At 45.7% G+C, this 16,136-nt stretch overlaps 1 protein-coding gene across 1 annotated transcript in view; it reads right to left on the bottom strand.

Annotated features, from left to right (window-relative positions):
- Positions 1-285: 285 nt before the first annotated feature.
- The window catches only part of ARAP2 (ArfGAP with RhoGAP domain, ankyrin repeat and PH domain 2), a 250,653-nt gene continuing 234,802 nt past the window's right edge, over positions 286-16,136 (bottom strand). Inside the window, exons 32-33 of the mRNA XM_069977501.1 lie at positions 5,823-5,936; positions 286-4,573 (exon numbers count right to left, since the gene is read on the bottom strand). Of these exons, the coding sequence (XP_069833602.1) occupies positions 4,244-4,573; positions 5,823-5,936 (444 nt within the window). The 3' untranslated portion in view covers positions 286-4,243. The remainder of the gene's footprint in view (positions 4,574-5,822; positions 5,937-16,136) is intronic.

Here is a 16,136-nt window from a genome sequence, read left to right on the forward strand (position 1 = left end):
TCCCCAGTTTGGGAGAGGGTTTTGCAACTCATTTCTCTTGAAGTGAATTGAAGTGCAATACCACACACAACCTGGGGGCAGAGGTGGTGCTGCTTTTGCAAGAAAGTAAATGTGCTAGATAACCTATTTAGGCTATGTTCCCACTATATATATATATATATATATATATATATATATATACATATGTACATATACATATATATATATATATATACATATGTAAAAAAAAAAATATATATATATATATATATATATATATATATATATATATATATATATACACACATACACACACACACACATTTTTTTTGCCTGTTTCAAACTCATCATTTTTTTGGACAGTCGTAATTTTGGCATCAAAAAGTGTCCAGTTTATACAATTTACAGTAATGACTTGCATAAACAGCCATGTTTTGCTGCCAAAATGACGGCCCATCAAAAAAAGGCTGCAAAAAAGAAGAAAGAAGTTGTGGAAACATAGCCTTAGTCCAAGCCTTGACAGCATGACTGGCCAGAGATGAAGGGTGGAGGGTAGTATATAATTGCCTTAGAGAATACAATATAATTCTGACATAACAATAAGTAAAACTTACCCAGTCAGCTCTGTCATTAATATTTATACCAAGCATATCCTTGATAAAGACCTTTTTTTTTTTTTTTTTTTTTTTTTTTTTTTTAGTTAAAGCGTTGCAGTTGGCATGATGGAATTCGATTAATAAGAACTACTAGAAAATGTACCCGGCGCTGCCCGAGTATAAAGTGTCAGTGTGTTAATTAGATTTGTTCTAAGGTGCCCAGGAGGCCAAGCTAAACGTATTGTTTCATCTGAGTTAATCAGTGGAATTAGTGTATACCTGTAATGCATAGTTGGAGGGGTTCTGTATACCCACAATGTATAGTTTTTAGGGGTCTCGCATATCTGTAGTGCATAGTTGGGGGGGCTGTATACCTATAGTGTATAGTTGGGGGGGGTTCAGTATACCTGTAGTGTGTAGTTGGTGGGGCTGTATGCCTGTAGTGTATAGTTGAGGGAGGTCCTGTATACCTGCAGGTGGAAAGTTGGTGAAGGTCCTGTATACCTGTACTGTATAGTTCGGGGGTCCTGTATACCTGTAGTATATAGTTGGTGCTGTATACTTGTAATGTATAGTTGGTGGAGGTCTTGTATACCTGTAGTTTATAGTTTGAGGGTCCTGGATACCTGTAGTGTATAATTGGTGGAGGTCTTGTATACCGTAGTATATAGTTCGGGGGTCCTGTATACTTGTGCATAGTTTGAGGGTCCTGTATAATTGTAGTATAGAGTTGGTGAAGGTCATGTATACCTGTAGTGTATAGTTTTGGGTTCCTGTAAACCTGTAGTGTATAGTTTGGGGTCCTGTATACCTGTAGTATATAGTTGGTGGAGGTCCTGTACACCTGTAGTGTAAAGTTTGGGGGTCCTGTATACCTGTAGTATAGAGTTGGTGAAGGTGCTGTATACCAGTAGTATAGAGTTGGTGGAGGTCCTGTATACCTGTAGTGAATAGTTCTGAGGTCCTGTATACCTGTAGTGTATAGTTTGGGGTCCTATATACCTGTAGTATATAGTTGGTGGAGTTCCTGCATACCTGTAGTGTATAGTTTTGAGGTCCTGTATACCTGTAGTGTATAGTTTGGGGTCCTGTATACCTGTAGTATATAGTTGGTGGAGGTCCTGTATACCTGAAGTATATAGTTGGTGGAGGTCCTGTATACCTGTAGTGTAAAGTTTGGGGTCCTGTATACCTGTAGTATATAGTTGGTGGAGGACCCGTGCACCTGTAGTGTATAGTTTTGGGGTCCTGTATACCTGTAGTGTCCTGTATACCTGCAGGGTCGTATTTACCATTAGACACCCATGGTCTGGTGCGTAGGGTAGCACCTTGCAGAGAGGCAGTACCCTCCCATTCAGACTTGCCAGAAAATCTGGTGTCTTTTCGAGGGGGGTATAACAGTGTTATCCAATCACAGTATGGCGGTATTGGTCAAGTCTGGTATGGCAGTGTTATCCAGTCACAGTATGGCGGTATTGGTAAGGTCTGGTATGACAGTGTTATCCAGTCACAGTATGGCGGTATTGAACAGGTATGGTATGGCAATGTTATCCAGTCACAGTATGGCGGTATTGGTCAGGTCTGGTATGGCAGTGTTATCCAGTCACAGTATGGCGGTATTGGTCAGGTCTGGTATGACAGTGTTATCCAGTCACAGTATGGCGGTATTAGTCAGGTCTGGTATGACAGTGTTATCCAGTCACAGTATGGCGGTATTGGTCAGGTCTGGTATGACAATGTTATCCAGCACAGTATGGCGGTATTGGACAGGTCTGGTGTGGCAGTGTTTTCCAGTCACTGTATGGTGGTAATGGTCAGGTCTGGTGGCAGTGTTATCCAGTCACAGTATGGCGGTATTGGTCAGGTGTGGTATGACAGTGTTATCCAGTCACAGTATGGTGGTATTGGTCAGGTCTGGTGTGGCACTGTTTTCCAGTCACTGTATGGTGGTATTGGTCAGGTCTGGTGTGGCAGTGTTTTCCAGTCACTGTATGGTGGTATTGGCCAGGTCTGGTGTGGCAGTATTACCCAGTCACAGTTTGGCGGTATTGGTCCGGTTTGGTATGACAGTGTTATCCAGTCACAGTATGGCAGTATTAGTCATGTCTGGTATGACAGTGTCATCCAGTCACAGTATAGCGGTATTGGTCAGGTCTGGTATGACAGTGTTATCCAGTCACAGTATGGCGGTATTGGTCAGGTGTGGTATGACAGTGTGATCCAGTCACAGTATGGAGGTATTGGTCAGGCCTAGTGTGTCGGTGTTAAATGTGGCGTGTGGAGCTATTACAGTACCTACCTATCCTGATGAGTGAGGATGGGGCACCTTCAGGTCTAGTGCTTAGGGCAGCAGCAGCTGGTAATACTGCCCTGTATACATGTACTGTATAGATGAAGTAGGGGGCCCTGTATACATGTACTGTATTGATGGAGTAGGGGGCCCTGTATACATGTACTTTATAGTTGGAGTAGGGGGTCCTGTATACATGTACTGTATAGATGGAGTAGGGGGTCCTGTATACATGTACTGTATAGATGGAGTAGGGGGTCCTGTATACATGTACTGTATAGATGGAGTAGGGGGTCCTGTATACATGTACTGTATAGATGGAGTAGGGGGTCCTGTATACATGTACTGTATAGACCGAGTAGGGGGTCCTGTATACATGTACTGTATAGATGGAGTAGGGGGTCTTGTATACATGTACTGTATAGATGGAGTAGGGGGTCCTGTATACATGTAATGTATAGATGGAGTAGGGGGCCCTGTATAAATGTGCTGTATAGATGGAGTAGGGGGTCTACCAGTTATTTCTGTGAATGTTGTGAGGCAGCTGCCCTAGCAACCACAGCTCCCTATGAAAGTAGTAATCCTATTGGTTGCTAAGGCTCCCAACTGCCCATTACTGCTGGGCAAAGCTGCAGCGAATTTTATCACCTGTGTGTGCAGTGTGGAGATTTTCCCATTCATCTCTATGGGGCACCACTCTTCCCCCTCCCCTCCTGTATATCTGGCAGGGACGGGACCTTCGCTCTAACCTTCCCGGGCACCCAATGTATCTGTGTGCCAAATTTGGGGTCAAAATGTTCAGGCGTTTGGAAGTCTATACGGGACAGACAGACAGACTTTCATTTTTATTAAATAGATGGATGAATATGTATACAATGCAGCAGAACATTTCCACTTGCATTATATCAGATATATACTGTATCTGCAGCTGCCTAAGGGGGAGTTATTTTTGTTTCATAACCAAAAGGTATTTTTTCTTGCAGTTTTTCCATGGTAAAGAATATAATTGGTATATCTTCAAACTGGCAGAGGACCTGTTGACAGATCTTTTTTTTTCTTTTTTTAATCCCATAATGCATACAAAAAAGTCTCAAAGGTTAGGATGCCTCATATGTAACCTATGCAAAATATCTTTCTGTATATGTATACATTTTTAGTCTTTATTAGGAGGTACATTTGTATGCAATATTTTTCATCCCAGCATCATAAAATGCCTGGAATAAATAGCCAACATTCTAAGAAACCTGTGTAACATAAATGAGTAGAAGGCTGTGTAGTATTATATATGTATGCACATTGGAAATGAATTATTAGGAAATCCCTTTGTTCCTATGAGCATCATTCCTAGTCCATTGTACTGTGTTGAGAAATGTTTGCATTATTCTCTTTCAATCCTGTCTTTTCTGCTTTTCTGAAGAACCAGGTTTAGCTCCTTGATAACATTCTGGGGCAGTTGTGTGTAGGATGACAAGTCTTTGTTCAGCTGATCAGATGGATTGTGTAGTCCTCTGACATTCATTGTTTGTATTTCTCTGGTATCTTCACTATAATTCTTAGGACTGTCAAGGTCAAGCAAACTGTAGTGCTTCTTCTGGTTAGTAAGCCTTTCTTCTCCTTTATAGTCGAAAGCATCCACCATCATAGACAGCCTCTGTTGTACTGTGCCAGTGAGTTCTTCATGTTTCGATGCTGTTATTCTTCCACCAGGCTTTACAATGATGAAAATAAACGTGTTGAAAATAGGTCTATATAGTATATTATTACAAGCAAGTCATTAGATCATAATAATGCACAAAGCAAACCATAGAATTGAACATCCAAATTCAGATTTTGCATATGTATTAGCAATAATAATAAAATATTACGTAATGATATTTCATTAATCTATAATTTACTGTGATTATGATAATAATAATAATAATAATAAATATATATATATATATATATATATATATATATATATATATTTATATATATATATATACACACACACACACACACACACACACACAGTAGTGCCTTGGATTACAGGCATAATTTGTTCTGGGACTGTGCTTGTAATCCAAATCCACTCTTAAACCAAAGCAAATTTTCCCATAAGAAATCATGTGAATGCAGAAAATTGGTTTTACACCCCCAAAATAATGTTTTTATTATTCTGAATAACATGTAAAACAGATGAAACAAACATTTAGAATCAGCTGAATATGTCATATTATAAGCCACTGTACAGCATAGCAACCAACATGTGGTGTATAATGTATAGTAAGTGCATAAACCTGAAAAACAGCAGCAGGATACAGGATGGAGCTGCAGATCCCCATAATGCAGTAGCATAGTACAACAGGCTAGAATTACCTCCACAGGCCTGTCCCCTGATGTAAGCCCCAGCCTGAAGTGGATCTGCTATGATTTGGAAGGTGAGAGAGACTTCCTGGGTCAGAGTACAGGGCTGTAGACCCCACCCAGTACAGGGAGCTCTTAAACCAAAGCAATACTCTTAAACCAAGTCACAATTTTGAAAAACTGTAAGCTCTTCTTGCAAAATGCTCCTAATCCAAGTTACTCCTAAACCAAGGTGCCATTGTATATATATATTAATAATATATGTATTATAAAAATAATAAAAAAATAAACATGCACTGATTGCCAGTGTTAAAAGGAAGCCAAGTATCATACACCATACATTATTATTTCCCCCCACCATGTAACTATTAGTTATTGAAGTGGTTCACCCAAACAGGATCAGAATGATATTAATCAGTCTCTTTGTACAAGAGCTAACTATTCATCATACATCCAGCCAGTGTGCTGTTTAATCTTGAAACACTTAATTGATATTATTATGCACACTAATGTAGATGTGGTATAATTTAGTATATTTCTGTTACCAAGTACATAATTATTCAGACAAAGTACTGAATGAGAGTCTTGAATATACTAAACCAAAGGCTTACTGTTGGCATGTGCATTCTTCCAGTGGCGTTCTTTACTGCTTTCTCAAATGTCTGCAGATTTTTCATTGTTACAATGTGCTCATTTCTTCTTCTTGGAAACAAATCGCCAGCATACTACAAAAGAAAATTTTGTTATATACTGTAACTATATATATCAACTTGCATTTTTATGTCTTCCCTAAAATGGTTTATATAATTAAATGTAACCTTTGGACATCATGATAAAAGCATTAGGAGCTTCACACATTGTCTACAAACAAATAAAGTCAGTCTTGGAACCTTTTTGCTTGTTTGTTTTGTTTTAACCCTTTCATGACCGAAAGTCATTGATGCACGGCTGTCCAGGTCACAATGAAGCAGCATTCCCCTCCTCGCTTTCTAAGAGCGATAACACTTTTATTTTTCCACCTACAGGGCTGGTTGAGCTGTCATTTTTGTGCCATGATCTGTAGATTTTATTGGTATAAAAGTGGTGTAAAAGAAAACTTTTGATTGCTTTTTGTGATTTTTTTTTTATCATAATTTTTAAAAAATCTGCAGTCCTGGTGTATTTTTTCCTCTTTTCGTTTACCCTGTTTACCGTGAACAATATTGTTATATTTTAATAGATCGGACAATTCCACACACTACGATATATAATATGTTTATTTTATACATATTTTTATAACAGGCAAGGAGGTAATTTAAACTTTTATGTTTTAATAGTTTTTTTTTTTTTAAATACTTTTAAAAACTTTTTTACTTTTACACTTTTTTCCCCTACATTTACATATGCAATAATTGGATTGTTTATACTGATTAAGGTTGCCTTCACACATACCAACTCGCAGCAAAAAACTCGCTGCGAGTTTCTGCTACGAGCCGAGGTCCTGGAAGGCCCCTATCACTACATACAATCAGTGGTCTGAAAGACCGCTGCGTGTATGTAATGCAGCCGATCCCTTAACCCCTTCGGCTCCCGCACCGGTCCCGCACCGCTGTCTCCATACATTACCTGGCTCTGGCTGCACGGGGTCCGGTGGTCCTGCTCTGCACTGATTGGCTGGGCGGCAGAGCAAGATGCCGGGACCCCGTGCAGTCATAGCCAGGTAATGTATGGAGACAGCGGTGCGGTGCGGGAGCCGAAGGGGTTAAGTGGGCGGCTGCATTACATACACGCAGCGGTCTTTCAGACCACTGCTTGCATGTAGTGATAGGGGCTAGGGATGGTCCGAACCTGCCGAGGTTCGGGTTCGTATGAACCCGAACGCTCGGCATCAGATTCATTCTGTCTGCCTGCTCCGTTGAGCAGGTGGATACAGCGGGAGAAACGCCTGGAAAACTGGGATACAGCCTATAGCTATGGCTGTATCCCAGTTTTCCAGGCGGTCCTCCTGCTGGATCCGCCCACTGCACGGAGCGGGCAGACAGCGGGAATCATTACCGAGGGTTCGGGTTCGCACGAACCCGAACCGAACTCGGTTCGGACCATCCCTAATAGGGGGCCTTCCAGGACCTCGGCTCGTAGCAGAAACTCGCAGCGAGTTTTTTGCTGCGAGTCGTGTGTGAAGGCACCCTAAGGATATATTGACAGTGGCACAGTGGCAAAAAAATACACAGGTAATATTGTAGCAACACCTAGAAACAAGAGGAGAATAGCACAGTACGGTACAAATTCTAGGCAAAGGTGTATTAGAATTGCTAATTGTGAGATATTGTAAATATTTAAAGTTATCAGTTGTTCTTTAATATTGTTTACTGATGTTAGGGTGGGTTCACACTGAGGAATCTAGGCGGATCACCCATCATGGATTCTGTTGTCAACATATCAATTCTTTCGTTGGACGGCAGAATTCCGACCATAGAATGGAGTCTACAGCATGGGTGGAGATGCGCGTGTGCACGTGCGGGGGCGAGCGATGGAATCCCTGGCGGGTGATCCACCCATATTGCTCAGTGAGGACGCCCCCTTAGACAAAGGAAATCACCTAAATGTGCACAAGTGGCTTTTGGATTTCTTTCCATCCATCGGCTTACATAGATTTAGGTAAGTACAATTCATCATCATCAAACTTTTTCTAGGGCTATGTTCACACAATGTTTAACAGCGTCCGTTGCATAGCAACAGATGCTGTTGAACAGCCGGTCGCCAGGCTGCATTCAGGACGTTCCTGCAGCCGATACCTCTGTATGTCATGTGTTTCTGCAAATCAATTAACCATTCACTTCAATTTAATGTGAGGCCGCAGTGAACACAGAGGATGGCATTGTATTGACTTTAATGCAATGCTGCCACCGCAGTAAAGAACGGACGCTGATTCCATTGCATTCAGCGTTCAGATCTTTACTGAAATCTAACGCTGTTAACATAGCCTAGAAAGGTAAATAAAATTAATACTGTTGTTGCGAAAATACATTAGTTTTTGTGTAGCAATGACAACAAAAAAATTTGATTTTTTTTTTTTTTTTTTTTGCTGTTTATATTGATCTTTGTATTCAGACAACTGGAAAATAAAATTAATAAATAAATTGTATTTTAACAAAGTTTGGTTTTATTAAAAATAAATTGTTCTTTTTTTTAACTAAATAACCTTTTCGGACAAGAGACTGCACAAACCTATTTGTGCAGGTTAATCTAAAATCTGATATTGTTGATAAAACATTTTGCTAAACATTAGAAGTGGCAAATATTATTATTGCCTTATATTACAGTAGTTTCATATTAAAAAGTCTGCACATTTAGATTAAAAATAAAAAAATTAAGAGAGCATAGAAGTGTTAAAGGGATTATCCAGCATTAGATAAACATGACCACTTTCTTCCAGACACAGCATGAGGGCCCTATTCCACGGGCCCGATCAACAGTGTAAACAAGTGCCGATCTAGATCTAGATCTAGATCGGCGCTTGTTTACTAGGCCTATTCCACGGCCCGATTATCGTTTAGCGAGGGCTGCAGGGACATCGTTACCAATGTCTTTGCAGCCCTTGCAGCATACATTACCTAGCAGGGCTTCTCCTGCGCTCCTTTTTTCTCCCAATTCCAGCCCAGCTAGGTAATGTATGCTGCTTCTCAAATCGACGGTCGCCCGCTGTGCATTGCTATTGCACGAAGCGATGCACGGTGGTTGACCGATGATTTTAGGTTTGGGCCTAAATAAACAATCAGCCGATGACACGATCATCGGCTGATCAATTTCTCTATTCCACGAGCGATAATCCCTGAGTCTCCAGTTTGGGTGCGTCTTTACAACTAAGTTCCAATAACATGAATGGAGCTTAATTGCAAACCACACCTGAACTGGAGACCAGAGTAGTGTTGTCTCTAGAAGAAAGTGGTCATGTTTTTTCTAACGCTGGATAACCTTTTTAATTCAGTGAACGCTTATTTTAATTAAAACAGAATGCATGTTGGATGAAATATTTTCCGGAGTATTATACCAAAATTTATTTACATACATTTGTACTAAATTTAAGTGAAAAACAAATTTCATATATGTTATCAAGGGGAATTGTCATCACCTTCCACTGCTGTGTAATCACTTTTCAATGCCTGCAAGCTCCTGTATATATCCTAAGTCCTTCAAAAATCTGTCTAAGGGTATAAACCCACACACCGTATACACAGCGTATTTACTGCTGCGATACGCAGCGAATACGCAGCAAAAACGCAACAAATACGCAACAAAAACGCAGCAGATTAGATCTAAATAACTGAACTCAGCATTAAATCTTCACCATCAAACTGCTGCGTATTTGCTGCGTATTTGTTGCGTATTTGTTGCGTATTTGCTGCGTATACGGTGTGTGGGTTTGTACCCTGAGGGTACAAACCCACTTGACGTATTTGCTGCGTGAATCAGTCTTAAAAATAAGCAGGCAAAACGCAGGTTGGCTTTATACAATTGTTCTGCGTTAAAATACGCAATTGCGTATTTTTGAAGTGTGAAGCTACATGCGTTTTTCGCACAGGTTGTTAACAACTGATGCTTTGCTAACAACAAGCTCCACGCTTCAAAAATACGCAATTGCGTATTTTAACGCAGAACAATTGTATAAAGCCAACCTGCGTTTTGCCTGCTTATTTTTAAGACTGATTCACGCAGCAAATACGTCAAGTGGGTTTGTACCCTAAGGGTGCCTTCACACGAACCAGATCGCAGCGGATTTTACACTGTGATTCCTCATATTGTCATTTTCTATGGCTTTACATACTTGCAGCGGATTTTTCATTTTGCTGCGAGTATGTAAAGCCCCTTTCCACTTAACCCAGAGCTGCTCGACTAATAGAGTACCTTCCCACACTCCTGCTTGCTTTTCAGGCTCCTGGCTTCCTGACATGCCACTCAGCCAATCAGTGGCTACGGCGGGGCAGGGCACTGAGTGGGACACCAGGGAGCCAGAAGCCTAAAAAAGCAAGCAGAAGCATGGTCTTGTAATGTATTAGCAGAGCAGCGCAGGGTTAAGGTGTAGATAATTCACCTAGTTATTGCTCAGTGTAATAGAGATAATGACCAACCAATGACAACTATCATCAGCTGATGTTTTTTTTAGCTCTGGACCTAAAATCATCGGCTGCCTACAGCGCATTGCAGAGACCAGTGTTAAAGTGTTATCACTAGTGATGAGCGAGTACTAAAATGCTCGGGTGCTCGTTACTCGAGGCAAGTATTTCCCGATACTCAAGTGCTCGTTTGGAGTAACGAACCCCATTGAAGTCAATGGGAGACTCAAACATTTTTGCAGGAGACTCGGTTCGGTAGAGGGAAGGTCGTGTGAAAACCTGTCAACCTTAGAAATTGATGGAAAAACAACGGAAATGGACAAAAAAAAGCAGAAGCAGTATGTAAGCATGCCTTTGAGGCTGCCTAATGGCACCATTATGTCTAATTCTGTACAACAGCCTGGTTAAAACAGAGGTAGGCATATGGACCACCCAAAACTCAGCCTGGCACAGCATGGCAGTGAGAACACAGGGAACCATTAAAACAAAGGTAGCATATCATGAACCAGCCAAAAATTTCAGCCTGACACAGCATGGCGGTGAGGACAGAGTGAACAAGGTAGAAGCGGTAGCCAGTTAGCCTTCCAAAAATTGTACCAGACCTAGCATGGCAGTGAGTACACAGAGAACCATTAAAAGGGAGTGAGGAAGCAAGTGAGTGTAACGCCCGGAGTAGTGGATCCACTGGACCGGCACCAGCGATGGCACAAACCTCACCAGGGAGCGGAGTCTAAGGGGCCGCTGGTTTTCACCAGAGCCCGCCGCAAGGCGGGATGGACTTGCTGCGGCAGACGACCCCCAGGTCGCTACCCCTGGCTTGGTTGCTGGTGTCGGCAGGCGAGGCGTGGCAGGAGATGGCACAGGCAATAGTCTGCAGATGAGAGAGCACGTGACAGGCTGGACACGGGAACAGGTGGAGTGACAGGGGAACAGGAACCAGGAACAGGGACTAGGGACCAGGTAACGGACAGGACTCAGGAACAGGGACTTGGGACCAGGTAACGGACAGGACACAGGAACAACAGGGAGCTGGGCCAAACGCTATGGGAAGCATGTAGAGGCTCCAACACAGGGTACAGGGCATGCTGGGATTTATAGGGGAGTGATTAGGTGCAACTACCAATTAAGAGCGCACTGCCCCTTTAAATCTGAGACAGCCGGCGCGCGCGCGCCCTAGGAGGCGGGGACGCGCGCGCCGGCCGGCACAGCGGGAGACAGGAGCGTGGAGAGGTGAGGCGCCCCCCGGGGCCGAGGTGATAGCAGCGCCGGGTCCCCGACTATGGACACCGGCTGCTGCATGGGGCAGGAAGCGGTCGCGGCGGCGGCCCGGAACGCGGGACGCCGCCGCGGCTGTGACAGTACCCCCCCCCTTTGGCCTCCCCCTCTTTCTTGCCTGCAGATGGCACAGGAAGCCACAAAGTCTTTGACATCTTGAAACAAACTGGACCACCAGTAGTGGCGAGAGATCCGTTGGCCCGTCTTACGGACTCCAGGGTGCCCGGCCTCCAACGAGGAATGACCCCACTTCAAAATACCTCTTCGAAGCGCAGGGTGAACATGAGTCTTTCCGGGGGGTACTCTCCGAAGCGAGGAGGTGACGACTGGTGCTAGGCGATCAGGCGGTAAAACATGGCAAGGGACTGTGGGTCTGTGGACGAGGACCTTCTGTAAGTTCTCCCGGTGGTGAGGGGACCCGACCTTAGCCTTGGGTACGGAGAGAGGGTACACCTCGGCAGAGAAGGCATCCGCCGAGTCTTGGTCTTCTGCCGATAGGTCGGATAGAGGCTTGGCTGGGACAGGAAACGACATAGTACACTTGGTCTGAGGTGACCTGAGACACTGGTTGGAACAGTCCTGACCCCAACTGAGAATCTCCCCGGTTCTCCAGTCCAGTTGAGGGGCATGTTCTTGCAGCCACGGGAGTCCCAGGAGGACCGCGGGGGAAGAATGGGGCAGGACGTAGAAGGATATCCTTTCTTGATGTAAAGGACCCACCTGGAGGACTAAAGGTGCGGTCTGGTAGTACACACGGTCGGTAAGAATTTCGCCTGTGACCGAGGAGATAGTCAGGGGCCTGGCTAGTCGGGTCACGGGTAGCCGCCATCTTTGGACCAATGTTGCCGCAATAAAACTGCCTGCTGACCCAGAATCGAGGAAGGCAGTAGTCTGATGATTTCGTCCTGAGAGAGTCCGGATGGAAACTGGCATAGACAGACTTGGAATGGTGGCATTCACACCTAGGGACACCTGTCCCACCGGACCTAGGTGCGAGCATTTTCCGGATGTTTGGGGACGTAGGGGACATCCCAGCCGGAAGTGATCGGAACCCCCGCAATAGAGACAGAGATTCTGCTCCAGGCGCCGGATTCTTTCATCAGGCGTCAGGTGAGCCCGTTCCACCTGCATAGGAATCTCAGGAGAGGGTTGAGACATCGAAAGGTCAGGATTCTGGAAAACCGGCGCCAGCTGGGGATGGCGACGGGAACGGGTTAGTAAATGTTCATGCCGAGCCTCCTCCTCCCTCTCCGAAAAACGAGTATCAACTCGGGTGGCCAGTAGAATGAGTTCGTTCAGGGAGGTAGGCAGGTCTCGGGCAGCGAGCACGTCTCTCACACGACTAGACAGGCCCTTCTTGAAGGTGGCCAATAGGGCGGCCTCGTTCCAGTCCAATTCGGCTGCCAGGGTGCGGAACTGGATGGCGTAATCACCAACAGAGGAGCTGCCTTGAGAGAGGTTGAGGAGAGCAGTCTCGGCTGAAGAAGCACGGGCAGGTTCCTCAAAGACGGAGCGAAACTCGAATAGGAAGGCCCGGAGATTGGCAGCAACTGGATCATCACGGTCCCACAGTGGCGTGGCCCAGGCCAGGGCTCTACCCTCTAATAGGCTGATGATGAAAGCCACTTTAGAGCGCTCGGTGGAAAACTGACTACTCAAAAGTTCAATGTGCATGGTGCACTGAGTCAAGAATCCTCTGCACAACTTAGAGTCCCCAGAGTACTTGCTTGGGAGGGCCAGTCGGAGTGAAGAAGAAGCGTCAGGAGGTGGTGTGCGCTGGGCAGTAGTCTGCTGCTGTAAGGCGGCAGTGAGTTGCTGGATCTGCTGTGACTGTTTCTGGATTTGTTGCGCCTGCTGAGTGACCACTCTGGCGACGTCACGGAGATCGGGCACCTCGCCGGGATCCATGGTTGGAGCCTACTGTAACGCCCGGAGTAGTGGATCCACTGGACCGGCACCAGCGATGGCACAAACCTCACCAGGGAGCGGAGTCTAAGGGGCCGCTGGTTTTCACCAGAGCCCGCCGCAAGGCGGGATGGACTTGCTGCGGCAGACGACCCCCAGGTCGCTACCCCTGGCTTGGTTGCTGGTGTCGGCAGGCGAGGCGTGGCAGGAGATGGCACAGGCAATAGTCTGCAGATGAGAGAGCACGTGACAGGCTGGACACGGGAACAGGTGGAGTGACAGGGGAACAGGAACCAGGAACAGGGACTAGGGACCAGGTAACGGACAGGACTCAGGAACAGGGACTTGGGACCAGGTAACGGACAGGACACAGGAACAACAGGGAGCTGGGCCAAACGCTATGGGAAGCATGTAGAGGCTCCAACACAGGGTACAGGGCATGCTGGGATTTATAGGGGAGTGATTAGGTGCAACTACCAATTAAGAGCGCACTGCCCCTTTAAATCTGAGACAGCCGGCGCGCGCGCGCCCTAGGAGGCGGGGACGCGCGCGCCGGCCGGCACAGCGGGAGACAGGAGCGTGGAGAGGTGAGGCGCCCCCCGGGGCCGAGGTGATAGCAGCGCCGGGTCCCCGACTATGGACACCGGCTGCTGCATGGGGCAGGAAGCGGTCGCGGCGGCGGCCCGGAACGCGGGACGCCGCCGCGGCTGTGACAGTGAGTTTCCCAAAAATTAGGCCAGACACAGCATGGCATTGAGCACACAGAGAACCATTAAAAGTGAGTGAGGAAGCAAGTGAGCCTCCCCTAAATTAGGCCAGACACTAAATGGCATTGAGCACACAGAGAACTCCTGGGAGCAGCAGTAGCCAAGATGGTTGCCAGTGAAGGCCCAGCAGTAGTCAACATGGATGCCAGTTAAGGCCCAGCAGTAGACAACATGGAAGCAAGGGCAGGCACAGCCAGTAGTCAGCAGTAGTCAACATGGATGCCAGTTAAGGCCCAGCAGTAGCCAAAATGGAGGCAAGGGCAGGCACAGCAGTAGTCAACATGGATGCCAGCAAAGGCCCAGCAGTAGTCAACATGGATGCCACTTAAGGCCCAGCAGTAGCCAACATGGAGGCAAGAGCAGGCACAGCAGTAGTCAGCAGTAGTCAACATGGATGCCAGTTAAGGCCCAGCAGTAGGCACTGAACGGCCTTGGTTCCACTAAGTGGGGTGTTTAGCACTCATATGCCTGTGCATGCTCGTAGTGGTTATGCTGGTAGTGGTGGCTCCCCTGCTGATCCTGGCGTGGCACACATTGCACACTACAGTCCGTTGGTCATCCGTACTGTCTTTAAAAAACCTCCAGACTTGGTAACATCTAGCCCTGGCTACGGGAGTTTGACTCCGTGAAACAGTTGCTAATCTACTCGCTCTTCCCCTGCTTTTCCCTCTGCCCACCCCTCTTCCAACCGGTCCTGCGGGTGAACTTGCCTCCCCCTCAGAAGCACGGTCTTCACTAGGCTTATCCACCCAGCTTGGGTTAGTCACCTCGTCCTTATCCACCAGCTCTTCCTCCATTTCCTCACTCTCCTCTTCATTTTGAGTTACATTCATGACAACAACCTCTCTGTCTGACAACCGGGTCTCATCGTCATCATCAGACACCTCTTCCAACCCCCGCTTGCAAGTTTCCACTCTCAACACCCACTGACTGCGTGACCTGCATAGTTTGGGCATCGGGACTGATCGACTGCTCCGGTTGCTCTGACTCAATAAAGGGTCCAGAAAAGAGTTCCTGGGATCATGGTGGTGGATCTGAATCCCTTCTTTCCCTGGAGGGGCCAGGCTGTGGGGAAGGAGGCTGAGCTAATGGAGCAAGGGTTCCACTCCCTTGGGTAGCGTGGGTGGACTGCGTGGAAAACTGGGTGGTGGATAAGTTACTCGACACATTATCCGCTATGCACATGATCACCTGTTCACACTGCTGCAGTTTTAATATTGATCTACCATAAGGACATCTACCATTTTATGGACACTGCATAGCATCGAACTTAGATAAGCCTTGCGAATGAAATACAGAAATCAGGAAAAATACTTGTGCTCCCACAAGTTTTTTTGGGGGGGCTGTACGGTACAATCTGGTAGTAGCTGGACCTTAATACACGCTGAGTGATGTCACCATCTCTGACCAGCCCCTCCAACCTACATCACTATCCCCCTGTCATATCACAGATCAATCTTTATTGCAACATTTCACAGAGTACAAACAAAACACTGCAATAACTGATCTCAAGGTGATCAGTGGGGAAAAAAAAAAAAAAAAAACTCTGAAGTACTCACTCAAGAGTTTCCATTGATACACTGCCCCCTAAAAATTTAAACATGCAAAAAAGGGGTCCATGGAGCCTGCAAAACACAGGAATAGCCAGATATCCCTCTTGGGAAGGAAAGTCTGTTTCCAAAGGGGTGCCTTCCAGTGGGGAGATAACCAAACCACCCTGATACGTAGCCCCTTAAGTCCTACTCGGTTGTGAGTATTGGTGGGACACAAACAAGGAAATACTAGGGTGGCCCCTTTTGTGTCAAAATCTAACTCTGCTGTGAGGATTGCAATATGACAAGGGTTTACCAAAGCCAGGCATCCACCAAAAGACAGCTGTTTCAGG

Source organism: Dendropsophus ebraccatus, chromosome 7, assembly GCF_027789765.1.
Source record: "Dendropsophus ebraccatus isolate aDenEbr1 chromosome 7, aDenEbr1.pat, whole genome shotgun sequence".
Taxonomy (NCBI): Eukaryota; Metazoa; Chordata; class Amphibia; order Anura; family Hylidae; genus Dendropsophus; species Dendropsophus ebraccatus.